Source organism: Hyla sarda, chromosome 2, assembly GCF_029499605.1.
Source record: "Hyla sarda isolate aHylSar1 chromosome 2, aHylSar1.hap1, whole genome shotgun sequence".
Lineage (NCBI taxonomy): Eukaryota > Metazoa > Chordata > Amphibia > Anura > Hylidae > Hyla > Hyla sarda.
The window spans coordinates 195,670,918-195,693,807 of record NC_079190.1 but is presented as its reverse complement, the minus strand read 5'-3'; the positions used below and the strand labels follow the sequence as shown (position 1 = coordinate 195,693,807).

Here is a 22,890-nt window from a genome sequence, read left to right as displayed (position 1 = left end):
AGTCCAATAGTATAGGACACTGTATGTTACAGAACTGTTTCATTGTCTGTGTTTCTCACACTAATATGAAGCAGTTTTCCAAATGGCCTGGATTAAACATTTTCTAGATTTTTTTTTTTTTATCAATGGTAACAGACTACAAGCAAACGCGGTATACTCTGTCCAGGGAGTTCTTTTTTTCTCCATCCCTCCACAGCATCTTAATAACATATATTGTATTGGTTAGCAAAATGTAATGAACTCCTAGGAGATAATATGGCTGTAGGATTACCTTATGGACACATCTGCCTGTGTGGAAGCTGTATAAACAAATTTATATGAGTTTTTTTTTTTTTTTTTTTTAAATCATATATTTTTTATTAATAGTTTAACCACTTTTAAACATACAACAACATTTCCCCAACAATAAACCCCCCACCCCCCATACATACAAACAATCCGTCACTTCCCTCTGCAGGGGCAGGAATATACACAAGCAGTAAACTATAGGTTTCAATATACTCATATTCCAATAGGGAGACTCCCCCAATCCCAACGCACACGACTCCAGCATGCAGCACCCCCAGGCAATCCAACACAGCCACCAGAAGAGGAGAGAAAGAAAAGGGCAGACAAGGAAGAGAGTAAAGTCACATACAGAGAGTCCCCAGACCATAAGCCAATTCCAAGATAAACAGAGGCCGAGAGGTCACAAGCAATTACGAACCAGTCCTCAGGGGGTCAAAATGGTGTACCCAGGGTCCCCAAATATTAGTAAATTTCCATTCAACGTTACGTTTAATATATATTCCTTTCTCCAAGCGTACAATCTGCCGTATTCTGTTAATAAGATCAGCTACACCCGAAGGAGCCGGTCTAATCCAATACTGCGCAATGAGTTTCCTGGCTTGGTACAGCACACGTAAGATCCCCACCTCTCTCATGGAAGGTTCCCTATCACATCCAATAAGACCAAGTAAGCATACCTTAGGTTCTCTAAGCAGAGTAACCCCATAAACATCCCTGACAAGGCGTAACACATCAGCCCAATAAGCATCTAAAACGGGGCACTCCCACATCATGCGAAGCAAGTGAGCCTCCAGCTCCCCACACCTAGGGCAGGCAGAGTCGGACCGAACACCAACCTTATATAAGAACAGAGGGGTCTTATACACCCTATGTAGAAAGAACAGCTGTGACAGCCTGTTAGCCTCCGACAGAGACAACGACGGGGTAAGCGACAAGACTATACACCATTCCTCATCACTCAGCCCACCAAGGTCTCTCTCCCACTTATGTCGGACCGTCAAAGGGAACCGTTCATGGTAAAAACTCAATAGCTCACCGTACAGCCAAGAAATAACTCCAGCAGATTCCCGTTTCACAATAATCGAGTCGAGGACCCTGTTAGTTTGCACCTCCATCAGCCGCAGACGATTTTGAGTTTCGTACACGTGACGGAGTTGCAGGTACCGATAAAACGAGGAGCGTGGTAAAGCAAACTCCTCCTGCAAGTCCTCAATAGATCGGACTACCCCCTGTACAGCCAACTGGCCCACTTCACACAGTCCCTTCCTTTCCCAATAACCAGCATCCCCAAAAGAGTAGAAGACTGGCAAGGATATGAGGTTTTTAACCAAGACTTTTAAGTTACTTTCTGTTTCACTGCATGGGGACACAAAAAGTGAGCATAGTAGCTATTCTAGACTAACAGCTTCAGCTTGTAATAATATTAGATCATAGAACTGAAAAAGAGTACCCAGTTGTCAGATCCCAACCAGTATAACTTTTAAATTCCTTTCATCTGGCATCTGAGAATCCAGAGAGGCTGATAATTTGTAGCTAAGTGAGCGGAGATAACCAGTTAGAAGTGTTCATTGATCACAAAACCTAAGGTGGATTAGCAAAGTGCTCCTTTGGTTTTAGCTTTTTTTGTGAACGATCTCTAACTGGATTATCAGATCAAGAGGAGAATCTGGATACTTACATATCCGTATATATTGAGGGGTGATCCCTGCTGTTGTTTGGGGTATATGTGTTGGATGTTGGGGTTGGATGTTTTTAGGGGTGGGTCCTTGTCTTTTTGTACTGTTGTTAAAATCCATAATAAAGTTAGATTTGGATTGTCAGTTTTGTAGGTGATGATTGTATACTATCTGACATAGTGCTGCTCTGTAGGTTGAAGAACAAGAAGAGAATCAGTCTGTTCCCAGTGATGCCAGATTAAAGGAATATTGCTATTCTAGCATTCATTTTTTTATTTGCATTTTAGTTTCCATTTAAGACAATTTCTTGTTCTGAATAACATATTGTTAAAACAATGTTGATTTTCCCAATATAATTGTTGTCTGGTGGGAGCAGTGTATGTGTGCTTGATGTGGGCCAGGAATGTGGCACAATGTGGAATGTTCACTTTAACCCACACACACAAACTAGAACAATGTTATAAGTTTTGTAAACTAGTAAATGTAGTTTTTTATTTTTCGTTTTTATTATTGTACAATATGAACAATAGTCCACACAAAAAAGATAAGTTACGCTTTCTTCATTTATAACAATTACATACAGAGTAATTTTAATACTGTATGCTCTTATTTTTATACCCCCAATACCCACCCCAAATCTCTTATGGGGGACGACGACCCATTGAAATCCTTGTGACATCAATGCCTTCCCAACTATTTTGCTGTGTGTGTGTGTGTGTGTATATGTGTGTATATATATATATATATATATATATATATATATATATACATACACACACATACATACATAGTCATGGCCGTAAATGTTGGCACCCCTGAAATGTTTCTAGAAAATGAAGTATTTCTCGCAGAAAAGGATTGCAGTAACACACATTTTGCTATACACATGTTTATTCCCTTAGTGTGTATTGGAACTAAACCAAAAAAGGAGGAATAAAAGCAAATTGGGCATAATGTCACACCAAACTCTAAAAATAGGCTGGACAAAATGTATTGCCACCCAAAATTGTGGAAACATAAGATTGTTTCAAGCATGTGACACTCCTTTAAACTCACCTGGAGCAAGTAACAGGTGTGAGCAATATAAAAATCACACCTGAAAGCAGATAAAAAGGAGAGACGTTCACTTAGTCTTTGCATTGTGTGTCTGTGTGCCACACTAAGCATGGACAACAGAAAAAGGAGAAGAAAACGGTCTGTGGACTTGGGAACCAAAATTGTGGAAAAAAATCAACAATCTCAAGGTTACAAGTCCATCTCCAGAGATCAAGATTTGCCTTTGTCCACAGTGCGCAACGTTATCAAGAAGTTTTCAACCCATGGCACTGTAGCTAATCTCCCTGGGTGTGGACGGAAGAGAAAACTTGATGAAAGGTCTAAATGCAGGATAGTCCGGATGACGGATAAGCAGCCCCAAACAAGTTCCAAAGATATTCAAGCTGCCCTGCTTGCTCAGGGAGCATCAGTGTCAGCGCGAACTATCCGTCGACATTTAAATGAAATTAAACGCTATGGCAGGAGACCCAGGAGGACCCCACTGCTGACACAGAGACATAAAAAAAGCAAGGCTACATTTTGCCAAAATGAACTTGAGTAAGCCAAAATACTGGGAAAACGTCTTGTGCACAGATGAGACGAAGATAGAGCTTTTTGGTAAAGCACATCATTCTACTGTTTACCGAAAACGGAATGAGGCCTACAAAGAAAAGAACACAGTACCTACAGTGAAATATGTTGGCAGTTCAATGATGTTTTGGGGTTGTCTTGCTGCCTCTGGCACTGGGTGCCTTGAATGTGTACAAGGCATCATGAAATCTTGGGATTACCAACAGATTTTCGGTCGCACCGTACAGCCCAGTGTCACAAAGCTGGGTTGGTATCTGAGATCTTGGGTCTTCCAGCAGGACAAACCTATGTCAAAAAGCACCCAGAAATGGATGGCAACAAAGCGTGGAGAGTTCTGAAGTGGCCAGCAATGAGTCCAGATCTATATTCCATAGAACACCAGAAATGCGTTGTTTTATGTGCTAATAAAACCCTTTTTTGGACATAAACTTGTGTCCGAGTTCCTAACCAGCGGGACCAGCGCCAAGAAAAGCTCGATATTTTTCTCTGCCTCCATGGTCTACCCACTAGACAAGCGAAGCTACCACCGGATGAGCTAAGGCTACAGGTCTCTGTTTTTATTCTAGATGTCTTCTTAGGTGTTGTGCTCTGAGCGCAACCCTACTCAGTAAGTGGATTTTCATTCATTTTCATCTTTCATCACAATACTGTGACCCAAACGTACTTCACCAGTGCTGCGTATCGTTTTTTTTCTCTTTTTTTTTTCTCTTTCTCGGTTTTATTATTCGAGGCTTCTAGTAAATGAAGTCTGAGTAGTTTGTGCAGCAGATAGTCTTGAATATAGAGCAACATTTCCCACTAAGAAAGTAAGGGGCCTTAACTACAAAACTCTAAACTCCAGGGCCATATCCCGAGGTTAAAAAAAAAAAAGAAAAAGAAAAAAAAATTCCCCTAAAAAAGTTACTTTTATTGGTGTTGATTAAAATATGAAACACACCAAAACAAAAAATGATGACAAACCCGCTCAGTGATAGGATAAGTGTCAATAGACCATTAACATTCAGGGGCCTCCCTGTTATGATAGTATTGATAGTGTGCAGCGCTGCAGTACATCTTGAGATACTCTCACTGAAAAATTTTCAAATGTAACTATCATGCCTTTCCCGACATGTTTAGCTGAAACAGCATTATCAAGAGGGTAATGTGGCAATGGCTGACAATAATAGCCGACGGGAGTATTTATAATCACCCCTGATTACATCATTAACATTGGCCCCTACATCTGACAGTTTTCCAGATCATCTATTTTAGAAGCCATCATTTCAATGTCCTTTGTGGACTCAGATGCCACCTTAGTAACTTCCACCACTTTATCTTCCATCGAGCTTATACTCTCCTCCACTTCTGAGACTTTAGCAGCAATCTTTTGGAAATCCTGTCTCAACAAGGATACATCTTTGCTGCAAGTGACCCACTTGCGTAGATAGCCCATTAATAGCCAACAATATGTCTCTCAGTGAGAGGTCGCTACTCTGGTTCTTAATGCTCATATTTAAACTGTCAGCTCCTTCATAGAGTATAGACCCAGTACCCCCATGCCATCTCCAATTATACATTGCTCCAAGGGAATGACCCCTATTATATTACTCCCAACACCCTTCTGAGTCAGCTTCACTTGTGTCACGCTGCCCATTGCTGGCAGGGACAATTGCGGGCGTGGACTGAGCTTGCCCCACTTCAACGGTGTTAGCAACAGGATCTCCTCTTGCAAAACACTCCAGCCGGCACGCGATATCCATGCGCCTGGGTGGGGTTGGCAGCACAATCCTCCATCACCCCAAATCTCCCTCTGTGGTGCGGCCAAGCTCCACACCGGACAGCGCTCCCTGTTGTCGGGCATGTCTTTGGCCCATCATCTTTGCCTCGGCAACAGGACCGGAACCACAGAACAGAGGAGCATGAGGTTTAACAGGAGACTAAGCAAAATGCAGCTGCGCTGAAGTGCAGACCTAATTGAGGCAGCCCATAGACGCTATCAGCGCTGTACTAACTCCTCTGGCTCTATTTGACCCAGCTTAGAGCTGGACTGCCTGGGATTTGTGGCCACGCTCCACACAGCACAGCAAGGGTTCAGTGACGTTCAGCCGGATTCAGCTACCATGAGGAGCGGCGGGAGGTGGTTGAGCTCCAAAGCTAGCGGGAGTTTGGAGAACGCAAGGCACCTACGTCATGTCCGGGCAAGTTCCTCCTGACTACTAGTAAATGCTTAGCTTTCTGCTTTTTGTCATTTTGAGTTGAAACCTTGACCATTGGGATAAACATATTATCTTACGCACCATACACCATACCTCAGGGTAGGTATGAGTCCCTGAGATGGGACTCACATCTAGGGGACATTTATTGCATCTCCTATGAATATGCTATTAATGTTCTAGATAGAAATAACCTTTTAAATTAAGGAGAATAGAGAGGTGTTGTTGCGTTGCGTACATGAGAGCTTTCTCTAAAGCATATGCATAGACGTGATGAAAGTGCTGATGTGCATATTTTCCTTTTGAATTTAGCATCAAAGCGGTTTTCTTTCTTTTTGTATTTCTCCTTTTTTTTACTGCATTAAGTGACTTCTGTCAAGAGTGCCCTACTTTTTGTGTTTTCCATTTATCTCTGCAAATTTGGAAATACACATCATGTTACAGTGTAATACGTAGACTAGGTTTCCACACAGGTTTTTTTCTGGCGTTTGTTTTGGAAAACTGTCACTGCAGTTTTTGAGCCAAAGTCATACATGGATCCAGGAGGAAGGAGAAGTGTAAGTCCTTCCTTTATATTTCATTTTCCTTTTTGAAAACACTTCTGTCTTTGGCTCAAAAACTGAAGTGACAATTTTTCAAAAAATGCCAGAAAAAAACCAATGGAAACCTATACACACAATTATAAGATAATCTAAATATACTAGCCACTGGATGAAAAGGGGTTAGCCAGAATGGACAATGGCTAGCTAATTTAGAAATAAATGCATTATTGGTGTGTTTATAAGAAATCCCCTAGTGTAAATGAAAATGTTCTTTATTTGTTACTTCCTTGTCATGTTTTTAGTGTTTTAACTTCCAGAGCAGGATAGTGAAGCTGCTGACCTCCTATAGCCCCATGACAACATCATTTGTTATAAGTATATTGTGTGGGTGTTAATTACCATCCCCTGCAGAATACACAAGATCCCCTAACTGCTCCTCAGGGCATAGTAGGATTGGCCGTGTGGATTTCAATCATTTGTTACCTTGGCAGATAACCATTTGCCTGACAGTTATAACATGTATATATCCAGCTTCAGTGCAGATTTTTGTACTGGAGTAAGTTTCTTTCATTTGGGTTTTTTATGTTGCTGTGGTTTGTTACAGACACGAGAACAGATAAAAGAGCGTTTGTGGATGGACCATTTTGCCGAGTATGGGAGGACTGTTTGCATGTTTCGCACAGAGAAAATCCGGAAGCTTGTTGCTATGGGAATTCCTGAATCCTTGCGGGGAGAACTCTGGCTCATCTTTTCAGGTAGTCAAAAAAGTGTTTATGCAAAAACCATTACAAAAATGCATTTGCTGTATTCATTTATACAATGTATTTAAAGGTTTTCAGACCTGTTCACTTTTTTCGCATTTAAAACTGCGGCTCTGTACTAAAATAATAAAATGTTTTCCCTCATTGTTCTGCTCTTAATACCCCATAACACAATGTTAGAAATCTTTGCTAATTTATTTAAAAATGAGAAAACTAAAGTATTACCTTGGTATGAGAATTCAGACCCTTTACTCAGTATTAAGTTGCAGCACCTTTGGCAGTGATTATGGCCACTGTGCTCTTAGGAACTTTCAGTGCAGCAGGAATTTTTTTTGTACCCATCTCCAGATCTGTCCCTCCACACAATCCTTTCTCTGAGCTAGACAAGCAGTTCTTTGCGCCTCCTGGCTTTGTTTTTGCTCTTATATACATTGTCAACTGTGAGAAAGGGCTGTGTCTTTCCAAATCCTGTCCAATCATCTGAATCTACCTCTGATGACTACAATCAAGGTGTAAAAACATCTCAGATGATCAACAGAAATAAGAGGTCCCCAGAGTTAGTGTCATAGGAAAGGATCTGAATACTTGTGTCCAAGTTAATTTTAACCTGTCATATGCCTGTTACCCCTGATGACGTGACTGATGTCATGAAACATGTAGGGGAGGCTATGTTATTGTGTTTTAATATCAGCAATACAGTCACAAAATTGATCCTGTGGGCCTGCAGACACAGGGTTTGAATACGTTCTCGGCTGAGAGTATAGATAATAATAGAGTGGCTCATCTATTGCTGGGCTTTTAACCAATTAGTTCTCATTAGTCTTCTTTATAGTAACACTAAATAAAAGTTAAGTTTTAGGGGAGGGTGCTTTATATGGGGTTTTGCACCCCCACCTGGTCCTTTTCCCAGGTGAGGGGTTTGGTTGTTAGGACAAGTTAATTTTAAGTCTGTTGTTTTTTGTTTTTATTTTAGCGAAAGGCCGCAACACAACAAAATGTGAAAAAAATGTGAAAGGGTCTAAAAACTTTCTGAATACCTAATACATTTGTTTTCTTTGTAAGTGTCCATCTTAAGTTCTTATAGACAACCACTATTTTTCCATCAGCTGTCCACAGTTTTCCTATGGTCTGTGTGTGGCAACAGGTATCCTTGCAGCAACCACCTTTTTGGTGTATCTAAAGTTTTACCACAATTAATAGTTGAGCAGTCAATATTGCCATAATCTCAATATCTGACCTGAAAAACACTTAAAATAATGCGAAGGGATCAGAAAAATACAAATGTATATACTTTGCTGGCTTATAACTTATTGCCACTTTCTTGTGGGAACATAAAAACGATATGCATTTCATATGTTTAATAGTAAGGTCTTTTTATGTAGCATGATTCTTACTTCTACAATGCTTCCTTACATGTAGATGCAGTGACTGACCTGGCCACTCATCCAGGTTACTACAACAAACTGGTAGATGAGTCGATGGGTAAGAGCTGTATGGTGACAGAAGAGATAGAGCGTGATCTGCACCGTTCACTACCTGAGCATCCGGCCTTCCAAAACGAAACTGGCATTGCAGCTCTGAGAAGAGTACTCACTGCTTACGCCTACAGAAACCCTAAAATAGGATACTGTCAGGTAAAGCATAGCATAGACTTAACACTTCAGCAACATCTTAAAGGGATTTTCACTTCTCTATTTTTAAAAGAATCTGTCACCAACTGCATTAACCTGTTGGTACAGGATTATAGTGAGGGGGATGCCAATGACAATGGTCTTTACTGGTTTCTAATGCGTAGCTCTGTTTCCCCCTTTATTCGTGGTTTAGTAATTATGCAAATTAACTGGCTTGGTGCACTCAGGGTTCCCAAGCTCTGAGTGCACAGTGCTGTGTGGCCTGGATCTTTAGAGTAAACGCCCTCATGAGCAGAGATTTCAATTCATGTCTCCTGTCAGTGCTGATTCCAGGTGACACAGAAGCAGGGAATGGCGTTGCTTGACAGCCATGGCCACAGAAATTCTCTCTGCTCAAGAGTGAGATTTTACAGGGGAGGAAACCACCTGAGTGCACCAAGCCACTTCATTTGAATAATTACAAAACCAGGAATAATTGAGCTACACATCAGGAAATGGTAAGAACAATTGTCATCAGCATCATCCGCACTACAAGCCTTTACCAACAGGTTAGTGCGGGTGATACTAATGGCAGAATTCCTTTAACATGTCCTCATCTGACAAATCTACATGGCTCATGCATTTTTTTCTTTCTTCAATTAGTCCATGAATATCCTCACTTCAGTCTTGCTACTTTATGCCAAGGAAGAAGAGGCATTTTGGCTATTGGTTGCAGTATGTGAAAGGATGCTTCCTGATTATTTTAATCATAGGGTTTTGGGTGAGTCTACTGTTAGTGATGAATTACATTTTTTCCATCTTCTGGTGAAGAGCGGTATTGCAGTTTACCTGAATGCATTGAGTTTATAGTAGAGAAATAGTGCCATCATATGGATAAAGGAAGTATGACTTGTGATTAGAAAAGTAAGTTAATAATAATACTGAGAGAAATGTCATCCATGTTCAATTGTCAGCTTTTGTTAATGGTGCTTTATCCACAACTGTATTCATTTTATAGAGCATGCTGTGTCAGTGGTTAGGTCCATGAATGGATTTTATTTCAGGGAATTGCATTAGTAGTCACTAATATACACTGCTAAAAAAAATGAAGGGAACACTAAGATAACACATCCTAGATCTGAATGAATGAACTAATTGTATGAAATTCGTCTTTACATAGTTGAATGTGCTGACAACAAAATCACACAAAAATTATTATCAATGGAAATCAAATTTATCAACCCATGGATATGGAGTCACACGCAAAATCAAAATGAAAAACCACACTACAGGCTGATCCAACTTTGATGTACTGTCCTTAAAACTAGTCAAAATGAGACTTAGTAGTGTGTGTGGCCTCCACGTGCCCGTATGACCTTCCCACAATGCCTGGACATGCTCCTGATGAGGTAGCAGATGGTCTCCTGGGGGATGTCCTCCCAAACCTGGACTAAAGCATCCGCCAACTCCTGGACAGTCTGTGGTGCAACGTGGCGTTGGTGGATGGAGCAAGACATGATGTCCCAGATGTGCTCAATCGGATTCAGGTCTGGCAAACGGGAAGGCCACTCCATAGCATCAATGCCTTCCTCTTGCAGGAACTGCTGACACACTTCAGCTACATGAGGTCTAGCATTGTCTTGCATTAGGAGTCATACTGGAGGATGTTGCAGGCAGCAGAACGTTCTCCACGGCATCTCCATACTCTGTCATGTCTGTCACGTGCTCTGTGTGAACCTGCTTTCATCTGTGTAGAGCACAGGGCACCAGTGGCAAATTTGCCAATCTTGGTGTTGTCTGGCAAATGCCAAATGTCCTGCACGGTGTTGGGCTGTAAGCACAACCCATACCTGTGGACATCGGGCCCTCATACCACCCTCATGGAGTCTGTTTCCGTTTGGTTAAATGTTAACTGGGAGTTGATAGGAAAAAACAATGCTATATCGACAAAGCTTTTTATTTGTTTGTGTTTTTTTTTCCTCCCAGCTATTTTTTGGGTCACTGGCAATTTTTCCCAAAAAATGCAACATAGTCTGGCGCTTTTTAATCCAGTTTGTGACATTTTTCTTCCCATAGACCTCAAGTGCACAGCGCCGTACATTTATTTGGAGCTGCACTCTCTAACGCTGATGTCTGCCTTTAACCCTTTAGATGTTGTGATCAATGTTGATCATAGCATCTATAATGAAAATGGAGGTAAAAGTTAGGGTGGGCTTATCTGACCCATGCAGTGGAGGATAGATGATGTGTAGCCTGACAACAACACTGAAAACTCACACTTTTTTGGGGGGAAAACTGCATCATGAAGAACCATAGAAAAGAAGCTTTATTGCATGCTTTTTTATTTTTTTTAAGCAAAAAAAAAAAAAACACTAAAAAGTGTGTGTGAAGGATGCCTTACACCAATCACTCACTATAGGTAGTAGCACTTTAACAGAATTTGTCATCAGAAAATGGCCTACTATTTAAATCAGGTTTTACCCCTAACCATATTTTTTAAAGAATTTTTGGTGATGTATGTTCTAAATCTATCCTGAAATCTTGCAGTATCCATTCTGGCAATCAGGTATAAACTAAGCCGAGACTTCCTTTTCTGGACAGATTATTTCTCAGTAATGCCTTTTTTCTCATTACAAATAGGAGCCATTGCCTTTGGCAACCAAGTAAATTAAAAGATGAATAACTCTTTGATAAAACTTGCCAGCGGCACATCATTAAAAGGTATCTCTCATTTCAACCAGGTGGCAGGATCCAAGAGCAAAACCCCATTAACTCCATTCTCTAGCGCTAAAGCAAGCGAAATATATATATACAGAATTGCTGTAAGTGTATGGAACTTCTGGCAGTACCGTATACCTCTCGCTTTAGAAGTAAAGATCGGAGTTATTTGAGTTTTCTGCTGCCTAAATAAAATGAGAGGTACCATTTATAGGGCAGATCCTATTTGTTCTTAGTGAATGAAGTGCATTAAATATGTTAACTACTTCAATGCATATCACAAACAATATAAAGTACTCATGGTAGTAATAGAGCAGGCTTTAAACTTTCCTGCTGTCTTACCGATACATTACTTACAAAGGGTTAATCTTCTGCATATACAGATGCCCAGGTGCAGAAACGGAAAATGTTGGATTTTGACTTTCCTCTGACTTTCTTTGAATCTTGACAGGGGCCCAGGTTGACCAGTCTGTTTTTGAAGAACTCATACATGAGCGCCTTCCCGAGTTGGCAGAGCATATCACAGACTTATCCACATTGGCTTCCATATCGTTGTCATGGTTCCTCACCCTGTTCATCAGTATTATGCCCCTGCAGAGCGCTGTCAATGCTGTGGACTGCTTCTTCTTTGATGGCATTAGGGCCATTTTCCAGATCGGACTGGCCGTTCTGGATGCTACAGCAGTGGAACTGTTTAACAGTAAAGACGATGGCCAAGCACTAATGATTCTGAGCAGGTGGGGTATTATTTTGTTGCTCCACTTCTGATAGTAATAACTTCTATACTCATGTTATAATATGCCATATATATATATATAGACCCATCATAAAAAAAAATGTTTGGGATGTGCATTACTCTGCATTTGCTATACTGACAGTATTGATGCGCTGCTCATAGTCCTTCTCTGAAAATCCAGTTGCTAATGAAGAATGTTCTATGAATAGATTTTTAGAACATGTCAGGAATGAAGAGAGCCCTCTGCCACAGACTGGAAACTTGCACAGTTTATTAAATAATGACCAGGAGCTTTACCCAGTTACTGACATTGCAGATTTAATACGGGATTCCTATGAGGTATGTAAATCAAAGCCTGAAATATTAATTGAAAGACAATAAATGTATTCCAGCTGTGGTGTCATCTAACTTACTGTGTTCTCGTATAGTGCTTCAATCTTTTATGCTTGAATGTGTTCTGTAAAACGTATATACAGTCCACTGTTACTATTTATATTGTTACAGAAATTTGGCAACAGTTCTGTGGAACAAATTGAACACTTACGTTGTAAACATAGGATTCATGTTCTTCAGAGCCATGAGGAAACTACAAAACAAAATGTTGTGAGTACCTTCTGGGGGACTTATGGGATAACCATTGCAATCTGCTCCAAATCCCCAGTAGCATACAACTGAGCCAGATTCACATGTTGTTGTTGTTGTTGTTATTATTGTTATTATTATGAAAAATATAGCTTAGGGTCTTTGGAGGAAACAGTATAATCTGGATCACTTCAACCTATGTTGTTTTTTTTTTTATGATATTGGATATCAGGGGACCATAGACTGCAGATTTGTAGCTGCTTTCTACTCCTCCAGTACTGAGTGTGTCGTCTCTCCCTATACACAGATGGAGAAAGATGCATAAGGCTGTGTTCACACCACATTTTTACAATACAGTTCCCATATCAGGTTTTTGATGAAAAACTGATTCCCCAAAACGGACTAAACTGTGTCAAAACGTGTGTACAAATTTTAATCCGTATACAGTTGAAAACCGTGTATGGTTTGAAAAATGATGTCCGGTTGCATCCGTTCAAGAAAAAAAAATGTATACGTTTTTAACTTTTCACTCAATTATGAATAAAGTTTCAATTGTTTGATTTTTTTTCTTGGAATTTCACTTTCGGTGTGTGCAAATTCAAAAACCGCATGTGGCCAACCGGATGGAACCGTACGCACGAACGGTTCTGTACAGTTCTCATTGACACCCATGTTAAAAAACAACAACAACAAAAAAAACATATATGATTTTTTACCTGGACCAAAAACAGTGGTAGGTATGGGGAAAAAACCTGACAAAACTGTACAAGATGCAAAACAGACACAACCAGATGCATCATTTGGCATACGCTTTTCAATGGAGAGTGAATGATAGTGTGTTGGAATTTTGATGCCTGCCCCAGATTTATGCTGCCTGTCATTTGAGAAGCTTAAAACAGATGACAAGTTCGCTTTAATACAATGGCTTAGATATGTTGATCTGCTTGAAATGAAAACTGTCAGTTTTTTCCCCATAACATCCAATTACAGCTCAGAAAGGAGCTGAGCTGTGATTTGCTGTGGGCAAACCAGACAGTTTTTGCTTAAAGCAGATTCATTAATCTGGGCCAATGTCGTATAATATGCGAAACGCCCTAGAAAATAATAATAATGATAACAATTTTATGCGATTGGAGCTATGCCATGATTTCAGTATAAGAATATTGACATGCCATAAATTGCAGTGGACACCTACATCCACTTTCTGAGATGTATATGTCCATCTTACCCTTGTTTGTTCCTCTATCACACAGAATATCTGACCAGAGGCCTCTCTTTAATTTTAGCTTAGAGTTGTTGCACCAGATGTGTCTTTCCTTCACGAAGAATTAGAAGACCTGTTTGATATGTTTAAGGTAATGATCAGGAACTAGGCTGCTATCAAAAATGTCTAGATCCCTTCTTCAAGTCACCATCTTCAAGTCACTGCATTGCTGCATCTTCTTACTAGTTAGCCAAGCAAACTGCAATGGTTAATTTATGTCCATACTGTATTGTTTACTGTACTAGAGGAAAGAACTTCCGCTGTGCATATACCTGACATTCTACACCAATGTTCTGTTATTTATCCTCTGTCTTTATCTGTCACAAACCAGTTATATGGTTTTATATATTCAAGAGTACCAGCAGTCTATGATAAGTCTTCACAAATAGAGTACAGTTTTCAGTGAACAATAACATTATAGTTTCTTATAAGCAGAATATTAAAGGGGTACTCCGATGGATTTAAATTTTTTATTTTTTTAAATCAACTGGTGCCAGAAAGTTAAACAGATTTGTAAATGACTTCTATTAAAAATCTTTACCCTTCCATTGCTTTTTAGCAGCTGTAGGCTACAGAGGAAATTCTTTTCTTTTTGAATCTCTTTTTTTTGTAATGTCCACAGTGCTCTCTGCCAACACCTGATGCCTGTATCAAGAACTGTCCAGAACAGGAGAAAATCCCTATTGCAAACCTATGCTGCTCTGGACAGTGCCTGACACAGACAGAGGTATCTGCAGAGAGCACTGTGGACAAGACAAAAAATAAATTCAAAAAGAAAAGGATTTCCTTTGTAGCATACAGCTGCTAAAAGGTACTGGAAGTAATTTACAAATCTTTTTAACTTTCTGGCACCAGTTGATAAAAAAAAATAAAAAATTCCCCATCGGAGTGCCCTTTTAACATTAGGTGAAGGGAAACTGACAGCCTGTTCACCTGCACTAAACCCAATATACTGGGTGCGATTGAACAGCATTAAAGGGGTATTCCATGAAAAACTTTTTTTTTTCCATATCAACTGGCTCCAGAAAGTTAAACAGATTTGTAAATTACTTATATTAAAGAATCTTAAATCTCTCCCAGTACTTATCAGCTGCTTCAGTTGAGTTGTTCTTTTTTGTCTGACCACAGTGCTGACACCTCTGTCTGTCTCAGGAACTGTACAGAGCAGAAGAGGTTTACTTCGGGGATTTGCTGCTATTCTGAACAGTTCCTGAGACAGACAGACAGGTGTCAGCAGAGAGCACTGTGGTCAGACTAAAAAGAACAACTCAACTGAAGCAGCTGATAAGTACTGGTAGGATTAAGATTTTTATTTTATTTTTTTAACAGAAGTAATTTACAAATCTGTTTAACTTTCTGGAGCCTGTTGAATACCCCTTTAACAACAATTGTCACTTACTTAAGTTGGTTGAGTAGTTTTAGAGTTATGCAGAGTTTGAATTCATTGCGATTGCACTTCCGTACACAATGGAGGCAGAAAGCCGCCTCCCGAGCACCCCTGCCTCCTCAATATTCACCGCCTGGCCCATGAGATGTATGTGCATTGTTTTGTCTTTTTCCAAGTCTAAACAAGTGGACTTTTATCTGAATGCTTACTCCTTAGTGTTTTGCATGCTGCATGCCTTACATTGGGCCCACATTTGTTCTGTTACTGATCTACATTGATTGAATAAACTAATAGAAAATAATGTTACTTTGTCATGCGTAAACCCAGCCTGAAACAAGCATTTGGAGTCAAAGGCATAGACTTTTGAAGCAAGGTATTATATTTTGCTTATATTTACTGAGGTCATCCAGCATGGTAAGGATACAGTTGCTACATTTTTGTGTAAATAAAAGTTTCATATTTATCTTATATACATTTCTGCTGAATTTTGGTGCATAAAGTTGAATTGACTCAACTATAAGCCACTGTTATTTCATCTTTAATTTTCTCTTTCTTTTTATTGTTTTTTTTGTTTTGTTTGTTTCAGAGAGAGCATTTCATCAGTTGTTACTGGGAAGGGATCTCAGTGCTAGTCGAGCGCCATGACCCTCGAAGGCCCTATGCAGAACAGTATAAGATTGATAGTCGGCAGTTTGTTTCCCTCTTCAGATTGTGCTCGCCCTGGCCCTGGGGTTCTCACACAGAAGTTCTAGCAGAAAGAATGTTCCGTTTACTGGACGAAAATCAGGACCATCTTATTGAGTTCAAGGCATTTGCATGGTGTTTAGGTAATGTTATTTTTCATTATAATAAATGATCAGGTTAGTTATGTCAGACTAAAATTCCAATGCTACATAACAATGAACAATTTTATATCTATATTGTTTTTCCCCAGACATTATTTATCATGGTGAGATGAATGAAAAAATCAAGTTGTTATATAGACTGCATATACCACCAGGTAAGATGTCTGAATCATAAAAAGACCACAAATACAACAAATGGAGGGGGCTCAGCTCAAATCTATAATCCTAGTATAGTACTAGGGGGCTAGCAAGAGGTATCTAAACCACTGTAATGGACCTTAGAAACAATCAAACACTTCATATAAAAGCAGCACACCAAAATTATCATGATTAAAAATAGCTTTGTTATACAAGAATAGAGCTATTTTCGATGTGCATTCTTGTATAATAAAGCTATGAATATATGAATATAAAATATTAAATATTTTTTTGATTTGCTGCTTATATATTGGTGTTTGGAGGTGTTTGCTTAACATAGGCATATACACCGATGCATTTTTATTTTTTCTTTGTATTTTTTTGTATTAATTTCTAAGCCATAACCTGTAGTCTGGTTTTGCATCCAGTGATGATCAGACTGTGTCTCTTGTCTCCTGCAAGAAGTTTTACAAATGAATTCAGGAAAATGTGTTCTCCTGTTTTGTAGACAACCTTACAACACTGTAGGAGCTACTGCTGTCATACAGTTGGCTAGGAATTTGACAGGCTTCTTTCCTGCTGTTACTTTTAACCTGGCAAGAGATTATTATGATTAAAGATTCAGTTCAGGGAGAACATTTCATTCCATCTAACAAATATTTAGAGGAAAACTTTATAATAACCTATATGGCAAATGTTTAGTTTGGGGCACCACTCTTCTGTAGATGCATGGCAGGCTTTTGAAGTGTTGTTTATTTGATGTTCAGGTCTTGCCTCTCTTGCTGGTTTGGTCAAACTCTAACTTACTATGTTATTTTGTTTATTTTCTATGACAGCTCTTACAGAAAATGACCATGACTGTCAGTCACCACTCAAAGGGCCACTTTTATCCACCACCAGACCACTGAAGCTTACAAAACCAAACAGTATGTGTATAGCTACATTTTACATTATTTATTTAGAAAGCACCAATATATTCCACAGAGCTGTACACATTGTCATCACTTACAATTACTTGTGTCCATTTGGAGCCCACAATCTAAAATCCAAATTAATTTATGACAAATTTCCTTATTTACATAACCTCTTCCCCAGATAATCAACCTCTTTTGTCCTGAAAACCTCTTTAATTCCCAAGCAATTTTGTTCAATTTGCCATTATTACCATGAAAGTTTTTTTTGCCCCAGTTTTGCTGTAAATTGTATGGTAAATATACAGGTGTAACTAGAAAGTACAATTAGTCCCTTAAAAAAAAAAAAAAAAAAAAAAGAATCGATTAATTATGCTAGCTAAAGGGGTACTCCAGTGAAAAACTTTTTTTTTTAAATCAACTGGTGCCAGAAAGTTAAACAGATTTGTAAATTACTTTTATTAAAAAATCTTAATCCTTCCTGTACTTATTAGCTGCTGAATACTACAGTGGAAATTCTTTTCCGTTTGAAACACAGAGCTCTCTGCTGACATCATGAGCACAGTGCTCTCTGCTGACATCTCTGTCCATTTTAGGAACTGTCCAGAGTAGGAGAAAATTCCATAGCAAACATATGCTGCTCTGGACAGTTCCTAAAATGGACAGAGATGTCAGCAGAGAGCACTGTGCTCATGATGTCAGCAGAGAGCTCTGTGTTTCAAAAGGAAAATAATTTCCGTTGAGTATTCAGCAGCTAATAAGTACAGGAAGGATTAAGATTTTTTAATAGAAGTAATTTACAAATCTGTTTAACTTTCTGGCACCAGTTGATTTAAAAAAAAAAAGTTTTTCACCGGAGTACCCCCTTAAGTGATCATTAGCCATGAGCCAGTTCACCTTATTTCTTACAAAAGCCAGGTCCTTTTTTTCTTTTGAAGGTCCTGCCTTCCTCATTTCCTTGGGAGCAGGTTCTCTCTAGATATTATGTGGGCTGCATGCACTTTTCCAGCTTTTTTTCTGGATCCACTCTGCCTTCGCAGAGGCATGTTGCAATCAGGGACAAGACCGATCCTTTTAAATCCCACCTCTTAATACGCGATCTGTAAGTGCTTTTTAATCAGGTATGTATGTCATAAGGCCTCACCCCATATGAAGGCTGGGTCACTACTTCACCATAAACCCTCTTCTTGTTTTCAAAGCTTTCAAAAAGGTTCAATGATGATTGTAGGTCCTGTCAATGAAGTTCAGTAAGCAGCAGTGACTTGTTTTCCCCCCACCACCCTTTTGTCTGGCAGTTTCATTTTATAGTTTTTTTTCCGGAAAAAAGACATATAGAGACATAAATCTCAGAAATAGGTTAAACTACAAGGAAAATAACAAAACATTTTTATCTTCTCACAAAGTGATTAGCTCCTGTGAAGCGATAACTGCTTCACTAGAAACCTACTGTAAATGGGAGTATAAACTTAATTTTATTTTGTCCATAGGTGGGGAAAAGGATTATCAAAAACAAGTGAAACAAATGCTTAAAGACTTGGCAAGAGAGAAAGATAAAAGCACAGAAAAAGAACTACCCAAAATGACCCAGGTATAGTTTTTCTTCTGTCACATGGAAGAGTAGAGAACGTTATATCACCCTTATAAGTTAACCATAGATAAAGATCTCCCCCATCCACTGTCCAATGAGTATGCAATTACCTTTTAAGCTTACTGGGTAAGAGACTAACGTGAAAATATATTTACAGCAATGTCATTTTTTTCAATGGCAAATATGTGCTATAACAGTAAATTCTATACACTATATTGCCCTATATGTATTTAAAAAAAACATTGGGCAGTCATTGCTGATAATAGATTAGCCTCAAAGGATCAAGAAAAGAGTACAGCTAGTATAACATCTTTCTACTGCTTAGAACAAATGTGGCCCCTATATGAGAATGGAGGATTTAATTACAATATTCAAATACAAGTATAATACACCTTGGCGCTATAGATCCTGGGTATGATGCCCCACAGCAGCTGTATGTGCCAAACCTATGGTGACCCTGTACAACCATAAATTGAATAACTGAATAAAAATATATAGTTGGCAGCAGCGCTAATAAGGACTTGCTAGTTACTTATATTGAAATAGAAATAGAAGACGTGAACAATGTATGTTAACCGGGTTTTGCCATTAATTATATGCACAACGTGTTCATCAGCATACTGCGAAGAAGTGTATATAACAGTTGTGAAACTAACAGAAGGTTAGGAAATGCGCGCTTGTTACCTTCTGTATGTATGTGCTGTGGATATGGTCCCGATCCACCGGTATGCGGTCCCAGTCCTCCGGTATCCTAGGAGGTGAGTGAGGATTCTGAGGGCTGTACGATCTTAATACCGTGGTATACTGGATTCCGTGCCAAGAAACTCTGTGTGGAGGTCTTTGAGCAGCCGCAGGGAGATCTGCCCCGGCCAGTGGTGTCTCCGCCTGCGTACTGCAAATGAAAGGGGTCAAAAAGTCCCGTATCTGTAAGTGACGTCACTATGGTAAGACTGTTGGGCCAAAAAGGAAAAAAGTTTTCCAACGCCGTTTCGGAGAATGACGTTATCCTTCCTCAGGGATATCCTAGCCCTCCAGGATTTGACTATTTATACCTTTCACCTTGATGCCTCCCACATGTGCTTAATTATACTGTAATTATAGGCTAATTATCTGTTTCATCACAATTCCTGTTGTATAATGCTTAGAACATGGCATGTAATATACTGTTGTAACATACCACCGAAGTTTGTATGAAAAAAAGTGTATATGAAGGTAGAGAAAACTCTTGTAAAAAAAACACACCATGTATATATAGTCATACAGCTCTTTTGAAAAAAAGTGTATGATGGTAGAGAAAATGCTTGTAAAAAATGCACCATGTATGTATAGTCATACAGCTCTTCTGATAAAAGAGCTTTTAGTTTTCTCTACCTTCATACACACTTTTTTTCATACAAACTTTGGTGGTATGTTACAACAGTATATTACATGCCATGTTCTAAGCATTATACAACAGGAATTGTGATGAAACAGATAATTAGCCTATAATTACCGCATAATTAAGCACATGTGGGAGGCATCAAGGTGAAAGGTATAAATAGTCAAATCCCGGAGGGGTAGGATATCCCTGAGGAAGGAGAATGTAATTCTCTGAAACGGTGTTTGAAAACTTTTTTCCTTTTTGGCCCAACAGTCTTACCATAGTGACGTCACTTACAGATATGGGACTTTTTGACCCCTTTCATTTGCAGTACGCAGGCGGAGACACCACTGGCCGGGGCAGATCTCCCTGCGGCTGCTCAAAGACCTCCACACAGAGTTTCTTGGCAGGGAATCCAGTATACCCCGGTATTAAGATCGTACAGCCCTCAGAATCCTCACTCACCTCCTAGGATACCGGAGGACTGGGACCGCATACCGGTGGATTGGGACCATATCCACAGCACGTACATACAGAAGGTAACGTGCGCGCATTTCCTAACCTTCTGTTGGTTTCACAACTGTTATATACACTTCTTCGCAGTATGCTGATGAACACGTTGTGCTTATCATTAATGGCAAAACCCAGTTAACATACATTGTTCACGTTTTCTCTTTCAATATAAGTTGTAACTAGCAAGTCCTTATTAGCGCTGCCATTAACTATATATTTTTATTTAATTACAATATTCAATGAACATGCTGCAGAAATACTTCATTGAGATGTACGGGATGGGATTTTTTCATGCATACTTGCTCCAAATCTATATGACTCCTTTAGTATGGAGCCATACGGACATTCCTCTAAAAGCATTGCTCATACACACTGACATCATGCTTTGCTATATAGGCTGTGTCAAAATCCATGTGTATTGAGACGCTGACATTCAGAACCAATACTGTAAAGAATTGAGGTAGAAGCTTAATTTTGCTTCTGTGAAAATGGATCTATATCCATAAGCCCTGTAAATTTATCAGACCTCAGTAAAGACTGGAACATAATGTGATATCGTTTGAAACAGCCTTTGTAAAGCTTTTAATAGCTTTTCTTTTATTTGAATTATCAGAAAGAATTTATCCAGTTCTGCAAAACATTGTACAGTTCATTTCACGAAGACCCAGAGGAAAATGATCTGTATCAAGCCATTGCCACAGTGACAACCCTTTTACTTCAGATTGGGGAGGTTGGACAGCGCAGCAGTAGTATAAGCTCAGGTAGTACATCTGATGAATTTGTAGATACAGAAAATGGTGCCTGCTCATCAGATCAAGATTGTGTTTTCTCCGAGACCACCAGTACTCCAACTCATCCGCTGCCTGAAACTGATTGGGTCGTTTCTCTGGAACACGTACTGGCATCTCTCTTAACAGAGCAGTCATTGGTGAATTTCTTTGAGAAACAATGGGAACTGAAGCCAAAGTTAGAAAGTGCTAAAATGAATCCATATAGTCTTAAGACTAATGGAAATAATCAGCAATCCCCCTTGTTGACCTGAATGAACACAAGTCTTGCTGTCTCCTGGATTTCAGAGTCTGGCAGCTAAAGTGAAGGGAACAATTCATTGATAGTGTCGGTGAACATCATCGGTGATAATCAGTCTTTATATTTATCTCAGCAAGTATTTCAGCAGCCTGATGAAAAGCACCAATAACTTTCTTGTCCTAGATATGAAGCTGAATTGGTCATTGAAGGACACAATAACAGGGTTAACCTTCAGTTAATCCACAGAAGAGACAAATGGTTCTGGCGTATCAGAACCAAGAGAGATACAGCTGATCTGTGGCCACCACTGACATTCTGTATCCTTACGTTACCAAAGCACACTGGATTGACTTATTATTCTTAAGATTCATCACTTTTGTGAAGCAACCCCGGGGAGATGAGTGAGATGAATACAATATTTCCAAAACTCATTTGTATCCAGTACTGGCATGCCAAATTTTTCTTATTGTTGAATTTTGTTCAGGGTTTATGTCATTTGTCCAATATTTTGTATATGTGAATTTCTGTTATGTTTTGTGTTTGCACTAATAATGATGTTTCAATGCTGGAAATTGAAACTTTTATTCTGTTCGATTTTCATTAGAATTTTTATGTCGTTAAGATGTCAACTTTTGTGCTTTTTGTCTTGCTTTGTGAAGAGCTGCACTTTTCAATAAACTTTTTTTTTTATTTATTGACTTACTTTTAATCTGACTAGGATTAAAGGAAAACTTTTGTGCTGCCTGAACTCTTGAGCCATCAGGGTAGCCCTTTGTGGCTTCCCTCTGGCCCGCTAGCCTTGATTACTGGGTGACATATAGCATTCAAGGCTGGTGGGGTTGGGAGAAGCCACTGGGGACCACCCGAATGACTCATGGTTTGGGCAGCATGATAATTATGACTGGTTCACTTTTATTACTGGTTTCTTCATGAACCTACAGCTTGGATGTCTACACCAAGAATTGTATAACATAATGTTTCCAGAAGCTAGAACAAACTATCTCAAATCATTCCCATGTATAGAAAGGATCTTTTATAGAGAGGTTGGGTTTACACACTTATTTTTTTTATAGCATTTTAAAGGTCTGGTGAAAAAACATAGCAAAGAATGTGTTTTTACCCCA

At 39.2% G+C, this 22,890-nt stretch overlaps 1 protein-coding gene across 3 annotated transcripts in view; it reads left to right on the top strand.

The window, feature by feature from the left end:
* Nucleotides 1–22,477, top strand: part of TBC1D8 (TBC1 domain family member 8) — a 68,803-nt gene extending 46,326 nt beyond the window's left edge. For all 3 annotated transcript variants that reach the window (XM_056556087.1, XM_056556085.1, XM_056556086.1), the window contains 12 exons: nt 6,929–7,079; nt 8,505–8,719; nt 9,359–9,476; nt 11,865–12,150; nt 12,359–12,488; nt 12,654–12,752; nt 14,018–14,086; nt 15,969–16,209; nt 16,317–16,382; nt 17,202–17,291; nt 18,764–18,864; nt 21,351–22,477. In XM_056556087.1, the coding sequence (XP_056412062.1) occupies nt 6,929–7,079; nt 8,505–8,719; nt 9,359–9,476; nt 11,865–12,150; nt 12,359–12,488; nt 12,654–12,752; nt 14,018–14,086; nt 15,969–16,209; nt 16,317–16,382; nt 17,202–17,291; nt 18,764–18,864; nt 21,351–21,779 (1,995 nt within the window). In that variant the 3' untranslated portion in view covers nt 21,780–22,477. The remainder of the gene's footprint in view (nt 1–6,928; nt 7,080–8,504; nt 8,720–9,358; nt 9,477–11,864; nt 12,151–12,358; nt 12,489–12,653; nt 12,753–14,017; nt 14,087–15,968; nt 16,210–16,316; nt 16,383–17,201; nt 17,292–18,763; nt 18,865–21,350) is intronic.
* The last annotated feature ends 413 nt before the right edge of the window (nt 22,478–22,890 follow it).